This window comes from Thunnus albacares, chromosome 17 (assembly GCF_914725855.1).
Source record: "Thunnus albacares chromosome 17, fThuAlb1.1, whole genome shotgun sequence".
NCBI classification, from domain to species: Eukaryota; Metazoa; Chordata; class Actinopteri; order Scombriformes; family Scombridae; genus Thunnus; species Thunnus albacares.
Window position 1 is genome coordinate 28937851 of NC_058122.1, and position 20928 is coordinate 28958778.

Genomic DNA, 20928 nt, shown 5'->3' on the forward strand with positions numbered 1-20928 from the left:
CCCGCAACAGTTTGTATTTATTACAAGAGGCACACGTGGGAATATTGCTCAAATCGTGCGGAAATTAAACATAGTGATCTTACTGTCTATCATGTATATTTTTTCCTATGGATTGTGTCGACCAACACATCCATCGATTTAGAACCCTGACATTTTAATTCTTTTTAAGGAAATACCATCTTGTTTGGATGATCTGGATTATTATTTGTTGAAGCTGACTGCTGGGAGAGAGAGAGAGATCGACTGCCGGGTGAGCTAGATTGACTTTTAACGAGAGAGAGAGAGAGAGCAGAGCACTGCGCTGACAATTCATAAGCTTGTCTCAACAGAAACAGTCTGTGCTTTCAAGGCAATAAAGAGACAATCAAGTCAGACAGTGATTTTCAGCTCCACTTCCCGTCTTGCCTGCATTGTTTTCTTGGTTCTTCTAGTCTCAACAGGAAGTGGATTTGCAGCTGTGTGACTGCATCTGTATTCTAAACCGCACAGCTGGAAACTGATGTGTTATTACAGCCAACATAGAGCGCCGGGCTGAAGCCTGAATAAAAACGCACGAAAAAACCAAATCTGCTGCTGAACAACCTCCGTACTGCGGCGTGCATGCACAGGCTTAACAGGCCTGGGCCAACGTGAAATGGCCTGTTGTGATTGGTCCAGACTTCACACTGACAAGGTTGTCCGGTACACCAGGGCCAGACCCAAACACACGACTCAAACAGTAGTTCCAAAAAAACAAGTCTTTAATAGCAGGTTCGGTACACGGGCAGGCGGTCAGAGAAGACAACAGGACCAAAAAAAGGCAGATCCGGGGTCAAAAACACTAGAGACTATAACAAAGAGGATAATGCTGGAACGCTTGCGACTAAGGGCTAAGACGAACTGGCACAGGAAGCAGTGGTCACACAGACTAAATACGCAGGTGGAGGACATTTGGGGATGATGACGAGGACAGGAGCGGGAAACACACAAGGGCAGGAAGTGGATCTGAAACGAGAGGAGAGTTAGAAACCAAAATAAAACAGGAAATGCACGACTAAATGAGAGAAAAACAAAACATAACCTAAAGGCAGGATGATTCATGACACACACACGACAGCAGCTTAAAAAATGTTGTCTTTTACTTTTTTAGGAAGAGAAACGTTCTTTTGTTTTTTTTTGTCTTTATTGTGTATTTAAATGTTAGTTTTATTAAAAATAAAAGTTGTCCCAGTCGTTTAGGATGCGCCAGTTGTACAAGTGGGCGGGTCTAGGCCTGTTAGACCCGCCCACAACGCCACGCCGGAATAAGAGCACAACAATTAACACACAATAGATATGAAACCATTCACTTAAAAAATAATTCTATGGCAAAACATCTCAAAACAAACAGACAAGTCTCACTTTACATGCTTACAGACAGACACACAGTGAAATCCTGCAGTTATTTTGCCTCCTACACTTCTGTCTGTCCTCCAGGAGATAAATGTAATAAATGTAACTGATAGAGGGACAAATGAATGTTTATAATGATTATTCACAGTAGTGTAATTTGATAAAATTGTTGTGTGTGTAAACATACAATCTGGATGACACACGTGTGATGTGATTAAAAAGTAGAACTGGTGTATCAACAGAAAAATTCATGAATATTTGGTCATTAGTGGGAGAAATATCCAGTTTCTCAGCCGTACGTGGTCGGTGTTTTAATGATCTGTTCTCTCTGTTTCTGTGTGATCAGGGTCTCCCCGGGAAGTTCAGGAAGCAGTTTCAGCAGTTTGAGAGCATTGCGGTGAGTTTTCTGTGCTCTGGTTGAGAAAAAAGTAAAAATGTTTTGTTTAAAACAGAAAGGTTGACAGTGGAAAACGTACGTTTAAGGATGAGAAATACACATTCATGGTTCCCGTGGGACGTACAAGACCAATGAAACAGCATCTGTAATGAAGAGTGGGAACATGAAACGTCATTACGACACTTAACATGCAACATTTTGAACAGAACTGCCCCAAAAACATGAAGAACCACAAACTGAACCATCGTGACATCAAGACTCCAGCAGAATAACTGTGAAATCAAACATTTTAAAAATGTCACACAACAGTACATCATCTTTTCATGCTTTTAGTTTTAGGTTTTAGGACTCGGTTACACAACGAAGGCGTTACGTCGCCTATTAATAGAAATGCTGGAGTTCTGGAGTTTTTGTACTGAAATGTAATTTAATGCAGTTGTACTGGACCTGTAGTGGACGTCTAAGACTCTCTCTGCTCTACAACCTGATCATCTCTGTTATCCAAAAATAAATTTCATTAAAACAAACAGGCCTGTATGTGACACCAGCATCATGAATTTAATTGATCATATCTGTGTTACCAGGACCCGTCCAGGAACCACAAGTCCTACAGAGACCTGATCACCAGCCTGAGACCTCCACTGATCCCCTTCACACCTCTGCTGCTCAAAGGTAGTCACAGACACTCCGAGCGGAAGTTAACGTTTGAGTTGCGTTAAAAACAAATCAACTCACAGACCACTTTATTAGGAACAGCTGCGTAATCGAATGCATCCAATCCAACAGCTCTGCCATCATTTCTACTTTAACAAAGTTTAAACATTTTCAGTTCCTGTTGATGTTGTCAGAAAGGTGATAATTCTACTTTATGTTTATTATTGATGTTGTAGTGGGTGATGGTGTATTGGAGTGCATTATTTATTATTTATGTTTTTTGGCAACATATATTTGTATTTCATATATTCATTTGTAATCACTTACGGTAATTTATTCATTCATTATTTTTTGGTAATTTTTTTTTTTTTAAATCTCAGTAATTAATTTATTCATTTATTTATAACTTTCGTGTGTCACCCACAGTTTATCAGCTCCGCCAAAAACCAGCGTTTTCTGTTTCAGAGACAATCTGCTGCTTTAACAGGAACTAAATGAGACGACATTTCATTTAATTAATATGTATTTTAATTATGTGACTCATTTCTAGCGTTCTTCATGTCCAGCAGCAGAACGACAGACTGAAACTTTCCAAATAAGACGTCTTTTAGTTTTGTGATTTGATGAAAGTTCATTAGCGGATCATTTATCGGCCCCTCTGAGAGACTCTTGTTTCTCTCCAGCTGCGTTAGCACGTTAGCACCACCTCACTAATTAGCACTTCTGGCTAATCAAAGCACTTCAAAGACTCTTCTCTTCATCGCTGCTTTTCTTTTCCTTCTCTGCTACGTGTTTCTTTTCATCGTTCAGTTTCAAAGGACTTTTAAATGAGATTACTGTACACACTGTATGCCTCTGTGTGTGTGTGTGTGTGTGTGTGTGTGGAGCTTTAAGCTCTCCGTCTCCATGGCAACACCACCAGAGAAAGATGGATGGAAGTGAATATAGTGGTTAAAAGGAGAAAGAAAGAAAGAAGAGATTAAAGCTGTTATGTATTAAATGTTTATAGGACAGACGCACTAATATGAGATTTAATGGCCGACAACCAAAACATAACTGATAATATTACAAAGAGGACAGTGAAGGCTTTTTCTTTGATTGAAAGGTTAATTATTTCATTGCAAGTTTGCAATTTCAGAAAGAAAGATTGTTATTTCTTAAATTGGTGATGCTTTATTTCACAGGTCTGTTGATTTTACACTAATTTCCTGTAAATCTTATGTTTTGTTTTAAAATCTGAAAAGTTACTAATAATTATAACTGTTATAAATGTAATGGATTACACGCTCTATTTTACAGCTCCCTTCATTTTATACTAATTTCCTGAATATCTTTCAGGTATTTGACGGGTAATTTAACCAAAAAAAACATATAATCAGTTTATAAAATATTAAAAATGAACAGTATAAAGTGGTTAAAAGGATCCATCTTGACCGACAACAACATCAAAGCACCGCTTACATAATGATCCAATAATATCACAGTCTGAAAGGAGCCATTTTGCAGAATGAGACTTTTATTAAGGACATTTTGCTGAAAATATTATTATTATTATTTATATTTATTTAAAATTTTGAGTGTAGGACTTTAACTTGTAATGAAGTATTTTAACAGTTTTCCTTTGGTAGATTTTATGCTATAAAGAATATTAATATTAATGTAAACGTGATTCATTTATTGAATATGTCGGTGTCTAATTAAAGGACCAGTGTGTAGGATTTAAGTCAAGTCCATTTTATTTCTACAGAACCAAATCAACTGTTACTTGAGCAGGTTAAAAGACCAACTGACTGAAAGTGACTTAAATTAAATGAGTGGTGATAAACGGATGGATTTTAAAGGGCTGATCGTTTTCTGTTCTCTGTCAGACTTGACGTTCCTTCACGAGAGCTGCAAGACGTTTCACGGCGAGCTTGTCAACTTCGAGAAGATGGTGAGTAAATTCAGATTCAGTTAAACTTTTTTTTCATTTCAGTATAAAAACCAACTGAGTCTAATGTCTCTGCAGAGTTTTGATATTTAATATATTTTCTCTTCGACGATACATTTTTGGTCTCAAGAGATGATATCTGATATTTGTTGCTGCCACATTAGTTTATATCAAGGTAAAGAAAAACGTTATGTATGTGTAGCTGTAGCTAAACGTCACTGAAGAGCTGCAAACATCAGATCTGTGTGGAGCGATGATGATGAGGAGACTGTAACCTTCCTCAAATCAATACATGAAACTAACAGAAATGTTTTAATATTTCCATCATGTTTTCCATCGTTTCAGCTTTGACTCTTTTTAATGACGTCATCTCATTGTGGCACCGACAGCAGTGGATGGAAACAAACATTCGCTACATTTTCTTTTGATGATTTTCAGGAAATTCGTTTAAAATTTGCGCTAAATTTGGATGGAAACTTGATTACTGTCTCTGGAGTTTGGGCTCCTTGTATGATCAGATATCAACACATTTAAATACAAACCAATACACAGAAGTACATGAACAGAGGCAGTGTAGTGTATATTACATTTAGTTTTACGGTAAATGTACAATACAGTGCAGTGGTGGAAAGTAACTAAGTACATTTACTCAAGTACTGCACTTAAGTACAGTTTAGAGGTATTTGTACTTTACTTGAGTATTTCCATGTGATGCTACTTTCTACATTTCAGAGGGAAATATTGTACTTTCTACTCCACTACATTTATTTGACAGCTTTAGTTACTTTTCAGATGAAGATTTGACACAATGGATAATATAACAAGCTTTTAAAATACAACACATTGTTAAAGATGAAACCAGTGGTTTCCAACCTTTTTGGCTTTTGACGTCTTACAAAAAGCAGTGTGTAGTCGGGGTCACATTTCACATGTCTATGAGTTGTTAACAGCTCCACCAAATAGTGATTTTTCCCTCTAAACTTCTCACATGCTTTCATTTCAATAAATGTTCAAATGATCCAATATTTCAGCAAAAATCAAAGATTAGAGAAAAAGTCCAAAAACTGAAAACAGATTTGTGTATCAGAACTTTGTTTTTTCTTCTTTCCTCTCCCATTAATCATCTCACCACCCCTCAGATTTATCTGCTGACCCTTTGGAGGGGCCCGACCCCTAGGTTGGGAACCACTGGACTAAACTAGCTAACTGTATATAAAGTAGTGTAAACTAGCTCCACCTCCAGCAGCTACAACAGTAACATGCTGCTCTAACACTGATGCTTCACTATTAATAATCTAATGATGTCATATATAATAATATATCAGTCAGAGGGACCAAACCACTACTTTTACTGCAATACTTTAACTACATCAAGCTCATAATACATATGTACTTTTACTGCAATACTTTAACTACATCAAGCTCATAATACTTATGTACTTTTACTGCAATACTTTAACTACATCAAGCTCATAATACTTATGTACTTTTACTGCAATACTTTAACTACATCAAGCTCATAATACTTATGTACTTTTACTGCAATACTTTAACTACATCAAGCTCATAATACTTATGTACTTTTACTGCAATACTTTAACTACATCAAGCTCATAATACTTATGTACTTTTACTGCAATACTTTAACTACATCAAGCTCATAATACTTATGTACTTTTACTGTAGGAGGATTTTTCATGCAGGACTTTTACTTGTAATGGAGTATTTTTACATTGTGATATTGTTTACTGCAGTAAAGGATCTGAGTATTTCTTCCACCTCTGCTAAAGTAAAGATAACTGTTGATGAATCTCACAGTCAATGTGGTTGAAAACTCCATGAGGATTTTTTTTCTTTTTGTTTCAAAAGGTTTCACTTTTGAGTTGTGAAATTATGATTAGAAACATCAAAAACATTAACTATAACAAACTGAAACAATAAACCTAAAGCTCAAACGTTTACTGCTTTTAACTTCCTCCCTCCTCCTCCTCCTCCTCCTCCTTCTTCTTCTTCTTCTGCAGCATAAAGTGGCGGAGATGGTGAGGATAATCAGACGATACAGGAGCAGTCAGCTAGGTAACTCACTCTCACACAGATGTATGAATGGACTCCTCCCTGCTGTCAGTACAGCACAGGCCTCAGGGCCGACATTAAAACATGATGTTATGTTTTTACCTGTTCATGTGTTGACACGCTGCTGCTGTGACCTCTGACCTCTGACTTCACTCATCAGACTTCTCTCAACATGTTTCTGTCAAACCAAACAGACTGAACACGTCTGCGCAGAATATTGCATTCAACTTTAGTAGTAGCACATAAAGTGATAAATGTAATATAAACATGCATAGAGATAAATACATATGAACACATTAAATGATTAGTCGATCAACAGAAATTCGTTGCCATTTATTTTGATAATCAATTAATTGTTTTGAGTCATGTTTTAAGAAACAATGTCCAAATTATTAATTATTATAATATTTTTTGATTTCAGCTACCAGAAGATGCATGTTTTATGAAATATTGTAATCCCATGCGGTGTCTTACATCACACAGAAATGAAAATTAAAATGAAATTAAAAATATAGGAAGAAGTGCAGAAAATCAACAGATTATTTGATAATGAAAATAATTGTAATTCTTCTTGTAGATCTTCACATTATGTTGAAGTTTGTCTCCATCTGGTGGTGAAGTTGTGTCACTGCATCTCTGTGTTCTGTAACTGATTAATGATGGAAAGATTGTGATTTTATCTGTTTACCTTCCTTTCTGTGTTTTCCTCTCTGTCGCCCGGTAGCCATGGATACGGAGACGTCCCCGTCCCACCTCCAGACGAAGGCGTACGTGCGACAGCTACAGGTGATCGACAACCAGAACCTGCTGTTCGACATGTCCTGCAAACTGGAGCCCAAAGACACATAGAGGGAGAAAAGAAAGAAGCTGGGATGAAGAGATGAAAAAGAGGAGGAGGAGGAGGAAAACGATCACATGCTGTTATTCAAGAAACTTGTGTCAAGGGGAAAAAAAGCAGAAACTGAAACTGGAAACCTACAATCTCCTCCTCTTCCTCCTCATCTACCTGCAACAAGAAATTAATAAAAACAAGATTTTGATCAGCTGAGAAAAAAAGCTTCTTATTCTTCCTCTCCATGCGCGACTATCACTTCCTTTTCCTCTGACTCGTCTTCTCCACATCCCCTCCTTCCCTTGTCCTTCCATCAGCAACTGTCTAGTCCAAACACTGCCAGTAACCCTGACGACCAACACACGATGATCCACAACAGACACATTTGGACGAAGTTCGTTGATTCGACCAACAGTTGGACCAAGAACTCGTCACCTTCAAACAAACTGAGAGACATTTGTCAGTTCATGATCCAGTTGGAGTTTGTAGTTTGAACTCCAGATTCATTCAGCAACTATCAGGAACATTCTTGAGATGTTCGTGAAGGTCTACTGAGAAAACCTTTGACGGAAACATCACAGAAACCTCCGTAGTCTTTCTGAATCTATTTGGGACATTCAGATTTCAGATATAAACACCTACAGCAACCAAACTCTTCAGAAATAACACAGAAGTGTCCTGTGAAACTTTTTTCCACAGTTTGTTTGAGACACTTTGCAACTCTGAAATCTTAATCTCTGTTGTGCAACAGTTTTGAACGTTTCTCTTCCCTGAACGCAGCCTCAATGAAATAAATCCTGTCAGAGGTGAAACAGGACAGCAGTGAAGATGAAGAAATGAATCATTTTCCTCCTCCTGTGGCGACTGACCAATCAGACTAAAGACAATCTGACCACCTGATTGTCACTTGACTGACCTCTGACCCTTTCACAGCCTGCAATCTGGATGCTTTCCATTCAGCTAACGTGACTCATCACTTCCCTCCCTTACATCTCTTCTTTGTGTCTTAGCTCGTCCTAATGAGAATGCAAGAAATTGTTTTCATGAAATGACACATCCTCGCTCACTCCAGCATCGTATCAAAGAGACGACAAATTACTACTGATGCACAGGAACTTTCCTCTAGTGACAGTCTTATAGAAAAACACTTTAAAACTCCAATATTGATTATAGATCTACTGCGGCTCCACAGATAGTGACTGTCAATTAGAATTTATTCATGAAAGAGCAGAACACTTGAGGCAGCGAAATAAGTGCTCTACGTAAAGCCTATGATACAGCTGAATCGATCATCAGAAAATGAATCAACAACTATTCTGATAGTCAATTAATTGTATTGAGTCATTTTTTGCTATTACTATACTAGATATTACACATTTTCTGGTTTCTTTAGTCCTGTAGACCAGTTTCTGAATCGATTAATCGAGAAAATAATCGACAGATTGATCAATAATGAAAATAATCATTAATTGCAGCCCTAGTCTATAATCTGTTTGTGTAAGACTCAGGCTTGATACTACAGGACTAATAATAGCTGTGAATATACAGAAGTTTAGCAAGTTTTGGCTGTTGATGAAAAATCAATCAGTCAATGTACAGAAAATTAATCAGCAGCTGTTTTGACGATTGATTAACAGTTCATTCTTCAAGCAAAAATTAGTGAATTTGCTGCTTTTCCAATTCATACATGATAGTACAGTAGTAGTCTCAACAGCGAGTCTCCTGTACAACTTGCAAACATGCAATAATATAAAAAATATTACAGATTCACTGAAACTTCCCCATAAGATACACCTGTGGTTCCTCGTCTCCTGTGAGACTCTTTTAAGTTATTGGAACATCCTCGATGATGGCGGATTGATTTGTGGGTCCTAGTCTGAAAGGACAGGAGGAAGTAGAGTTATCTGAATGGAAAGCACCCTTCTGTCGATCAGCTGCCAAACAATTAACATGGGAATTATGTTCCTGCGAAGATGCACTAAAATATGTCCATGGATCTACAAATGAAAGGTGTTTTGGGTAACTGGACGTCGCGGACAACCACATCTCGAGCTGACTTGTTGATCCAACTTCCTGTTAGGAGACAGGTTGGAATTCACACACTGGAACTGAACTGGAACAGGTTACAGTATAAACCAAAACTGCTTCACCAACATCTCTGAACAACAACAACAACGTGCAGACGGAGAATTTAGACAGACAAGTTGATTCTTTAACTGGAGAATACATCGCTTTCAAAGACGAGTAAATGTCGATTTACATTTCGCAGTGTTGGTTTTGTTCTCCAGGATCTTTTCTTGGACACAGGCCAGACTGTACAACACTAAATCTTTGCAGAAACAGTCAGTAAATCATGTGACACTAAACCTTGTAGAAACTGGTCTGAGTGCAGGTGGAACCAGTAGAAATTAGACTTTTTAACTCTAATGTCACTCCACGAGTTTACATGTCAGACTCCTGCACCCGGAAATCTGTTCATGACTGAATATATTTTTCCATCAATAATGAACTATTTCACATCAAATTCAGGACACAAACACAAAAAGACCAGTTATGGATCTGCAACTGAACTGGCGATTATGGTTAGTTGTGTCCATAGTTTACATCAGTGGTAAGGGCTGATAGTCTGACCTCTGACCTCTCTGATGTTACACACAGGGGAACTGTTTCTTTATGCTTCAGATTCCTCCATGATTTAATCTAAACAATGACGATGCATTCACTGACAGTATCTGTGATGGACTTGTGGACACTGTGGGACATCTGTCACAGTGCGTTTGCAAACTCAGATCGCATGATTGGACTTGTTTAGCAGAGGACTGTCAGGATGGTGGACATTCCTCGCTGGATGCGAGCGTGTAGATGCTGGTTTTCTACCGAACGTGATCTCAGTTTCAGTCTGAAGATGTTCACCAACTCTTCGGTCTTTTCTGCTTTTTGTTTTGGGGCTTTTATTGTCTCTCACAGTGTTTTCTGATCCAACAGGGGGGCTGGAGAATTCAGCAAACTGCTCAACGCCACTCACATCATGCTCACTTTAAAGGACCATACTGATATTTTAGCCTGTTTACAACAAATCACGTCCACTCTGCATTGCTGCCAGCTGTTTTTCAAACTGCACCACAGTGGTTTATATTTTTGAATGTGGTTTAGTTTAGTCAGTATTATTGGACAATATTTTTGGTCACTAGGGGGCAGCAGATTAAGCTGTAAACAGATCATCTGGCATAGTATCTGCTTATAAAGTAGTTGTGGCTAACATGTTAGCAAACAGCTCCCTACTTCCACAACAGAAACAAACATGATCATCCATTAACAGTGAATAATTACCTGTGGAGTTCCTCAGGGTTCCATTCCTGGTCCTTTAAATTTTCAGTTCACATCCTAACATGTTACGTAACGTAACATGCTGTAATAGGTTGACACTACCTTCAAAGACATCACAAAATAGTGTTAGAAAAATGAATCATACAAGCATTTTCTGATCTGACACATCATGTGTGAGGTTTGGTTTAGTTTAGGCGACTAAAACGAGATTATTACTTTTGCCCACTTTGGGGCAATGCAACAGACTGTAAACACAACACCTTATATATTATCTGCTTATTAAGTGGCTAACATTTAAGCAAACAGCTGCCTACTTCCACATCCAGCAGACATCGGAAGGGTGTTTATATTCACTTGATGAATTTAAGTCCAATATTCGCTCTCCTTTTAGCTCTGGTTTGCTCTCCACCAACAAAATATTGATTAGAGTAGCTTTTAGAACCAAAAAATAATTATAAAATTAAAAGTTGGCACGTATGGATGTTACCTGATAGTAGTCATTTTCAGGTCCATGCGGGTTGATTTGCAGATTGAACTGAGGCCACCAGAAATCTTGAAGATATAAAAACACTTAAAAAATAAATCTAAAACACGTTGGCACATTTTGGAAAACGGTTGGCTGTGATGTCACATACATAACACATAAGTGTTTAAACATGCAAAAAAAAAGAAAAACAAACCCACGGGTATGGTCCTTTGATAAAGTGACTGAAAATGATCATAAGCTGATTGAACTGATAATCACATGGCAGCCAATCAGCTGTTTACGTGACGACATCATCAACTTGACTACAAAGATAAGTCAACAGGAGAACTTATTTCTCAGCATTTGGGATCTAACTGCTGTCACGTTTAAAACGGCCAATCGACTTTAAGGAAAGACCCGATCGGCCCCACACAGCTCTCCTGTTACCGGTTGGATCAGTGGATTGGCGGGTTGAGGTCCGAGGCAATAACGGAGTTACAGGAAGTGACGCTGGTTGGCCAACTTATCGCATCAACGAAGCACTTTTGCCAAACCTCAGGGCTCAGAGACAGAGAGAGGTTTTGTTTACTCTTCTATTCTAGATTTTCAGTAGAGTTCAGTTCAGTTGAGTCCAGTTGTGTTGCGATCGATTGGTTCTGTGTTTGTACAGCTGATCACACTTCAGTCATTAAGACTATAATAATAGAAACCTACAGAGTTGTTGTTTTTATGCTGTAATCACCACCAGGTCTGAGTCCAGACTGTTGACACTGAAACATTATTTTAGTTTGGTTTTGACAGATCTGTAAAAAGAAAATCTCCATCTGAAGTTATTTTGTCTGTTATTGAGTCCTCCAGGTCTAGTCAGATCTAAACTTTGGTGAACTTGGTGAATCACAAATTTGCACTGTTGAGGGAGTCCAAAATGGAGGAAGCTAACATGACTGACTGTATTACAGACTCTTAATTTTTTTTTTCTTTACACAAATAGTGTTCATTGATTTTTCAAGGTCGTTAATCCAATATATATTTGTGTCATCCTTAGTCTCCCTTTTTTCCCAAAATATGATAAAAGACGCATTCTCACCCTTTGCTTTTAGAGAAATCAGTTTACAACATTTGCCTGTGGCTTTACAAACACAAGGGCATGTGTTTTGAATGCAATTAATTGTTAGAACATGCATAGAATCCTTAGATAGGATTTAAATATAAGTGTTAAATGTTTTTAGAGTGTTAGATATAATAGTACCTCTTCCCTGTCCAGGATACTGTAAGTTGAAAAATCCAGTTATCTGGACCGTGTCTCTCTGTAATTTTTTCATAATTTTTCTCAAACAATTGGCGCAAAATGTGTTAATAAATTTTAATTTGTGACACTTAGAGAAGAAGCAAGCAATCAAGCTTATGAGTGCATGGACATAAACGCTGGAGTAAATTCAATGTGACGAGTGTCTGATATACAGTGAGTCTACGTTAGCATATTTGAATGTATAGCTAAACTAAATGCAGCATGATCTGCAGTTAGTCGGAGAGACAAGTCAATGGTACAAATACATTCCTCATTTTATTGTCTGGTTAGCAACCAAGCTAGCTAGCTAGCTGGTAGCTAGCTTGCAGGGTTATTGTAGCATGTTCCCGTAGTCCCTACAACCCCAAGCGGTGCCATGCCATTGGTCAGACATCCCATTATTCCGAAACCCCAATAGTTCGAAAAAAACCCCATTGAACCAAAAGCCCATTAATCAGATGGCCCGTTATCCTGAAAACAAAAGCCCACTGCTCCAAAGACTCAGTATAGTCTGTTATTTAACAGTGTTCATCTGAAGTTTGCTAACATTAGCCACCTCAGCTACTGGCAAAACCCAAGCAAGGATGTGTTTTATGAATTCAACTTTGAATTTCAAAGAGGAGGACTGTTAATTCTTCTTTAAAAATTCACAAACCACTTTAGCAATATATATAAAAAATATATTTTGCAACTCAACACAAGACAAAATGAATGAAGATGGAGGTTTTTCCTTAGTGAACTGAAGAGTTTCATTCTTAAGATGCTCGTAGTTTCTAATGTTTACTTCTTGCAGCTGATTCACAGAAAAACCCTTTCAGCCTTTAATGATCACTTCTCTTCGCTTGAAGTCTTTTACTGCATTAACCTGACCCCCTTTTTAAATATATGAGCCCTGGTCAAAACACTTATTTGAGACTTTTAATTTCCAGTAAGATTTTCAGTCAGTATCCTGCTTTGTGTTTGGAATGAAACTCTTCACTTAACTCAGAGTACTGTAAAAAGTGTCTCAAGAAGTGTGGAAAGTTTGCAAAATGTTGACTGTGCTCAGCTCTGGTGGCCGGTGAGACTTTGTCATTTTCCATCTGTACCATAACATCCTGTTTGCAAAAGCTCAGTAAGGCTGATCCCGTCCAGAGACAAGTCCACCTCCTCACACATGTCAACATATCCGAGACCAGGTAATATCTCTGAAGTCTGTATTTTGTTTTACAACTAGGCTGTTACTTTCTTAGTTTTTGGATTTCATGGACATAAATTTAAAACAAGCTCTGAGCTCTTCATGTAACCACACCCGCCAGTGATATCAGAATGCACTGACCACACCCTGAATACACTTCTACATCACTGCAACAAGGTGAAAACATCAACCAAGATTTTCACCTTTTCACACTTAATGTAGTATCATACCAGAACTGATATCTGCCATAAAGAAGAAGTCCAACATTTGCTGTCATGTTTTTACAATAGAGGATCTTTGATTCAGGAGTAAAACTCAGGACAGGAACATAATAGAAGTCTCAAATTACCTCCACCATTTGTTTACAGTGATTCAGATTTTGAACAACATGATGTGTGAACTTGATTCTGGACAGGGACACAACCTGCAAAACGTCTCCAGTTTGACAAGATCTTACATCTCATATGGAGAGAATCTTTATTTTCTCCTCAAAATATATGAAATAATCCCAGCAGGGTTAGACACAGTAGGCCTTTCTCAGTCTCCGTTATTGTCTGTTCTTGTGAAACATCATTAGTCACAAGTATCCAAGCGTGCATCTTACATTAACCAGTGGCTCCTAAGAACAAAAGTTTGAACTCCCAAAAACACAAGTTTAAGTTAGAAACCCCGAAGAACGCGAGTCCCTGTTCATGCTCCCAAGATCACAAATTCAAGTTTGAGCTATCAAGAACATTACTTCGACCTCCAAAGATCACGTTTCATGTTAAACTCCTAAGAACACCATTTAAAGTTCAAACTTCCAAGATTGAGTTAAAACTCCCAAGAACGAGAGTTAGAGGTACCAAAAACACATGTTCAATCTTTTGTGAACACAAGTTTAAGTTTGACCTCCCAAGATCATGAGTTTAATTTCAAACTCCCAAAAACACAAGTTGAACTTCATAGAACGAGTTAGAAGTCCCAAGAACACCAGTTCAAACTAGATATCCAGATCACAAGTTCGTTTGAACTCCTAAGAACAAAGATTTGAGTTCAAATTCCAAGAACACAAGTCAAAGTTCGAACTTGCAAGTACACGAGTTTGAACTCCCAAAAACATGACTTTGACCTCCCAAGATCAAGAGTTAAATTTCAAATCCCCAAGAACATCAGATTGAACTCCCAATATCACAAATTCAGTTTTGATCTCCCATTCATTTAAAGAACATGTAACTCTGTTGCTTCAGAGATCAAAATGAATTTTCAGGACTCTGTATTTGATGTTAACTATCTTGTCGAGAAGGAGACATTTGCAGCGGTTCAGTCGGGTACAAAGTGTGAAACCCAGCGAAGATGACATCATCACTAGTCTGCCGGTGGCTCTCTCAGGACCACTTCCTGGGTGTCGGGCGCTTTATTATGGATCCCACTGTAGTTCTGGGCAGAAACAGAAGTCCTGAACCCCAGCTGTCTCTAAATGCAACCCTAACAAAACGATTTTCAATGCTACACCTAAACTCATCTAAACTGAACCATTTCTAACCTCACACCTGAACCAAACCTTCCAGTTATTTTGGGACAATCGCAGCTTCTGCCTGTAATTCTGCTTCTGGGATCCATAATTTTGAAAGGTGGGCGACCTCTTGGGTCGAGGCCGTCCGCTGTGTCGCCTGTATGAAAACACTGAAAAAATAAAAAATGTGTATATATTGCAACCCTGTAAATAGGCAAATACTAACGGAGACTCTATTTTATGTATGAGCTGAGAGAGAGTGACGCTAACTCAAGGAGAAATATTTGATTTGGTGTTTTTTATTTGTAAAGGTGAGAGAAAGTGTGCAGTGATGATAGAAGGAGAAAGAAATGATGATGAGTTTATGACTTTATGAATTGTACAGTTAAATCTCTTCAGTTTTATTGTTTGGTTGTTTTCTATCTAAAGCTTGGGGTTGTTTCTGTTTGTTTTTTTGTACAGAAGTGGTTGTTTACATTGATACAAGTCCTTATTTCTGTGAACGTCAGACAGACGATGTGATTGGAGCAGAGGCCTGGAAGGAGGCGGGACCTGGAGGGTTAGTGTCATACTACAGAAAGTTTAGGAAAAATACTGCAAAAACATCCGGGAATTTGAACAGCCTGCTGTAATGTATGATGGAGTACTAGGGCCAACGTTAAGGAAAAAAGATATTTTGAGAATTAAAAAAATCATAATGTCATGATTTTTGAGGAAAAAAACACATTTTAAGTAAGTAATTTTAAGAGAAACAAAGTCACAATTTCAGGATAAAGTAATTTTTTGTGGAAAAAGTAAAATTATGAGATATAAGATAAAAAAGTTGTAATAGTATGAGAATAAAGTTGTAATTTTACAAAAATCGAGCATCAAGTATGTTGTGATTTTTACTTGTAAAAAGGATAAAGTAATTTTACAAGTAAAAATCATAATATTAGTAATTATTAATTATCGAAGATAAAGTTGCAATTCTTTTGAGAATTAACTTGTAATGAGTTTTTTCAACACTTTTTGAAGAAGTAGTTACAACATTACAAGAAAAAAAGTAATTTTACAAGAATGCAGAAGTTTTATGAGGAGAAAGTTGTAGTCATAGTAGTCATAATTTTACAAGAAAAAAAAACATGCAACACTTTGTCCTGGAATTACTTTTTTCTTTGATATGACATTTAAATCATATTGTGATTTTCTTTTCCCTCTACGACTTTATTTTCTCTTAAAATTACATTTCTTTTCTTTTCTCTGATCGTTTGTTACTTTGTTACTGTGCCATTGTTTTTTCTCTGCAAAACAATTTATTTTTTACAATTCTGATATAGAAATTATTCTTAAAGCTGCCAATGAGAGCAGATAATTCAAGCGTTTCCAATTTAGCTGTTCACCTTAAAAATGACGACAGTATTTTGAAATAAAACACATCTTTTATAAGTTTACCAACAAGTTTGTGGGAAAAAGTCAAATCCCCCAAAAAATTAAAAAGCAGGCCAGGCCAGAAGTAGAAGTTTAAAGGCTTATGGTGAAATTGATTGGTTGGAAAGGTATTGATTACACTGAATCAATACCTTTCCTGAATTCTGTTGAAGTGCTCAGTCAGGGAAGTTATGATTGACAGCTCGTCCCTCCTCCTCCAGACTTCTGCTCCCTCTGCTGTCACACTACAGACACTGAAATAAAACCTCTGGACAACAATAACGCTGCCGCAGACTCACTTTATGCATGTGTGAGTGAATTTTATCTACAACACAAACCTCTTGCAGTCAATACTTAAGTATTAAAAAGATAAAAGTATTCATATCCTCAAAGTAGGATTTAAGTCCTGTAGCAGAAATGAGATAAAACAAGTGCAGAATAAACTTCTGTAGGTTCACAACAAGGAGTGACCTGTTCCACATAAAGTAATTTAAATAAAAATGTATATCAGAGCAGCTTTAATGGGTAAATTCATGCAGCTGTAAGTTAAATTAGGAGATGCTGGTTAGAGACGTGTTTATACTAAGACTACATCCACACTAATATGATCTCTGTCCAAACGAGCTTTTTAGCAACATTTCAGAAATAATCTCATTCCATACTAACACCTGAAACTAATGCCATTGGACACGGGAATTGTCGCACATAGCTGAAATAATAGCTTCCCTCCTGTGCATGTAGGCAGTAGTAGTATTATAAAATGCAGAATTTAACTGCCCAACAGCTGCTAGCATAGACAACAAGGTCAGCAACACCTGTAATTCGTTATCCATGTTGAATTAACCACTGGTAGTCGAGGCTTATGTTGATTGTTTACCTCTTGAAAAGGGTCACATGATAGGAGTGTGACGAATCAGGGAAGGACATGTTGTGACTGATAGTCAGGAGGCGAACGTGGGTGTCTATGTCATTGTTTTCAAAAGTCTCTATTTCCGCCCGTCCAGACTAAAATGCAATCCTGGAGTTGGTGTCGGTGTCTGCAGCGTTTTCAAACATCTCCATTTTAGGGGTTTGAAAACCCCAGAGTAGTTTGGATGCTTGGCGTAAATGTAGCAGGAATTATGTGTTTTAAAACAAAAATTTATTAGTGTGGCTGTAGCCTAAAACACACACACACACACACAAAATACTAAAATTTTCTTCTTGCTGACAACTGCTTACATGATTTTGTCTGTTTATTTTTGCAAATGTAGAATGTCACTGTCATTTCCATTTTAATGTTACAACACTATGATTTGTGGGTTATTCTTTAAATCCTACTGCCTGCGGTAATGTACGACAGAGTATTAGAGCCATGGTAAAGGGAAAAATGTGAATATATTTTGAGAACAAAGTGAAAAAAGGCATAATTTTAAGGAGTAATGCATAGTGAAGTAAAGTAATGTTACAAGGAGAAAAAAAGTCTACTTTAAAGTAAATTTTGTGTGGAAAAAGTTGTAAAATTATGAGATAAAGTCAAAATTTTACAAGAAAATTCTAATATTTCAAGATTGTCGAAATATATACAAGATAGTTGTTATTTTACAAGTAAAAATGTTGTAATGGTAGAAGTCAAATGATTAAATAGAATGTTGAAAAAATGAAAATAAAGTTGAAATATTTTCAGAATAAAGTCATAATTTTGAGAAGAAAAAACCAAAGAGAAAAAAAAGTCAATTTCAGGATAAATTAAATTTTACAAATTATGAGATTAAGTCCAAATTTTACAATTAGAGTTGAATATTTCAAGATAAAGTTGTAATTTTATAAGAAACTAGATGTAATATCAAAAGTAGGAAAAAAATGTCACACACTCTGGCTCCATATGTATTTCTCTTTTATATGGATGAGGTTTTGGCCGTGAAGGCCGCTATAAACTAGATGTAATATGACATAAAATTGTCGGTTTTCAATGTAAAGTTGATCCCGCACTCTGCCCTTGCTCAGCATCACAATTTATTGATCGTACTAATGTTTCGGTTCCTCTGGATCTTGACGAGTATTTATAGGTCTAGAGAGACCAAAACATTAGTACGATCAATAAATTGTGATGCTAAGCAACAGCAGAGTGCGGGATCTTCTTTTCTCAAGACTGAGGTGATACTTTCCAATTATGTGCAAATATCTCCTTTGATAACCAAGTAAAAAAGCTGTAATTGTAGAATGTCATTGCTGCTTTTACCTCACAATGCTGCATTCTGGGTTATTCCCCTAACTTATACAGCCCAATGCATGACAGAGTTTTGGGGTCACTGTTAAGAAAAATTCATGTCATGACAATAAATCACTATCATCATTTTGAGGGACAAAGTAAATTTTATGTGGAAAAAGTTGTAAAATTATGAAATAAAATCTACGTTTTACAGTTAGAGTCAAATATTTGAAGATAAAGTTGTAATTTTATGACAAACCAGATGTAATGTGACATGAACTCATTTTGCAAGTAAAAAAGTTGTAATGGTAGAAGTCAAATGGTAGAATTTCATTGCCATTTAACGTCGCAACTCTTGCAAATCATTGTGGGTTATTTCCTTAACTTGTACAACCTACTGTAATGTACAATGTTTTAGAGTCACTCTTTAGGAAAGAAAACTGATATTTTGAGAATAAAGTTATCATTTTCAAAGACAAAGGAATAATATTACAAAAAAAAATAATTTAAAGAGAAAAAGTAATTATTTCAGGATAAAGTTAATTTTATGTAGAAACAGTTGGTAAATGATAAAGTCAAATTTGAACAAGAAAAGAGTCAAGTTGTAATTTTATTACAGAAGTGCTTCAAACAGGTTTCAGTTGGTCTTGAATGTTTCTTGGATGCATTTACACGATGCCTCTCAGAGATCCGGTAGCTGTCCTTCATCAGAGTCTTATTGATGAAGGTACCAAAGTGCTTTTGAACAGTGAAAATGTATAAAACTACAGTCAGTTACAAAAATGGAACAATGAACTGAACAAATTGATACCAATCAGCAAAGTGATTCATAATTTCCACCTGGAGTTTAAAAGTCTAAACCCCTGCAAAGTTGAAGCGTTTGTGAATATTATTCCTTGTGAAAAATGGATTTACAAAAATAATTGTACTTATTTTTATTTTAGACTTAAGCATGCAAACTTTCTTTGAACTTTGACATTACTTATACTTGACCCAACTCTCTTTTCTCGTCTTTCGTTGATGAGTTTTCTTCCACCTTCAAAGCAGCTCAGTAACAGGAGAAGCCACACAGCTGTTTTTGTGCAGGTTCTTGTGGTCCAAATGTATCGCAATATAAGATGGGTAAAAGTCTAGAGTGTGTGTTTGTTTTAAATTCAGCTGATAGGTTCCCTGCAGCCTCCCTGACCTCCAGGACTCCAGACTGGACCAGCATCCCCCCTGGGAGGACAGCTTTCCAGCCCTGATTAGGAGAAGGTTTATATTTAGGGTAAAATTTGGGGGAAGGGTGAAGGTTGGAGCTTCAGATTAAATACTCGACACATACAGTAGTGAATGTTTCAGAATGTGTTTGCATGCCTGCAGGAGAGTGTGTGTGTGTGTGTTTTAGGTCTGATTTCAAACAGGTGCAGGATCAGATGCAGTAACCGCCCCTCTTACATAATACGTTACACCTGTTAAGTCCACTGTGCAGAATTATTATCAGCAAAATGACCTCTGTCAGCATTCTATTACTATATATTATACTACTGTATTATTATCATTACTGAGGTATTAACATTTAAGCAGAATTTTAAAGTGGATTTGAGCTTTTTTATATACTGTTGGGTGGTTTAATTTACTGTATAATCAATGCAGTTATTTATATACTCATACCTCAGAATTGGGAACAACTTACTATATTGTACAGTGCAGTATTAGGGTCACTGTTGAGGGAAAAAACTTATATTTCCAGAACAATGTAAAAAAAAAAAAAATTGAGAAAAAAGTCATGTCATCAGAAAAAAGTAATTTTAAATGAATAAAGTCATATTTTTTAGAAAAAGGCATAGCACCAGAGAAAGAAAACAAAAGTCAAAATTTAACAAGTCTAATAGTTCAAGACAAAGTTTTATAATTTTATGAGAAACAAATACAATATGAGATAAAACTTTTAATAGAAGAAAACTGAATTTAAAGAGATAAATCATTTTAGTAGAAATTAGAAAGTTTTAATGGTATAAGAATAAAGCTGTAATTTTGAGATAAACCAATTTTACACAAAAGGTGTAATATTAAAAGTATAAAGGTAAAAGTACCCATTGTTGGGACAAAATGCAGAGCTGCATTTTAAGATGAAACTTAGCTAATTTGAGCCTTTTTAAATACTGTTAGGTGGTTTTATCTACTTTATAATCAATGCGTTGTGTTTTAACTGCTCACTGAAGGATTTTACATTTTTAATCTGCAAAGTAACACAAGCTGACATAAATATAGTGGAGTAAAAACTATAAAGTATGTCAGAATTGTACTGAAGTGCAGTGATTAAGTAATGTTTTCA

At 36.6% G+C, this 20928-nt stretch overlaps 1 protein-coding gene and 1 long non-coding RNA gene across 2 annotated transcripts in view; one reads left to right on the top strand and one right to left on the bottom strand.

The window, feature by feature from the left end:
- rapgefl1 (Rap guanine nucleotide exchange factor (GEF)-like 1) overlaps window positions 1-7920 on the top strand; it is a 44903-nt gene extending 36983 nt beyond the window's left edge. The window contains exons 12-16 of the mRNA XM_044330934.1: window positions 1718-1768; window positions 2353-2440; window positions 4291-4355; window positions 6374-6428; window positions 7150-7920. Of these exons, the coding sequence (XP_044186869.1) occupies window positions 1718-1768; window positions 2353-2440; window positions 4291-4355; window positions 6374-6428; window positions 7150-7274 (384 nt within the window). The 3' untranslated portion in view covers window positions 7275-7920. The remainder of the gene's footprint in view (window positions 1-1717; window positions 1769-2352; window positions 2441-4290; window positions 4356-6373; window positions 6429-7149) is intronic.
- Window positions 723-6687, bottom strand: LOC122966670. The gene is made up of 3 exons (XR_006398435.1): window positions 6528-6687; window positions 1844-1911; window positions 723-984 (listed from the first exon to the last, which is right to left on the bottom strand). It is a non-coding gene; the product is annotated as an uncharacterized LOC122966670 (long non-coding RNA).
- Window positions 7921-20928: the final 13008 nt, after the last annotated feature.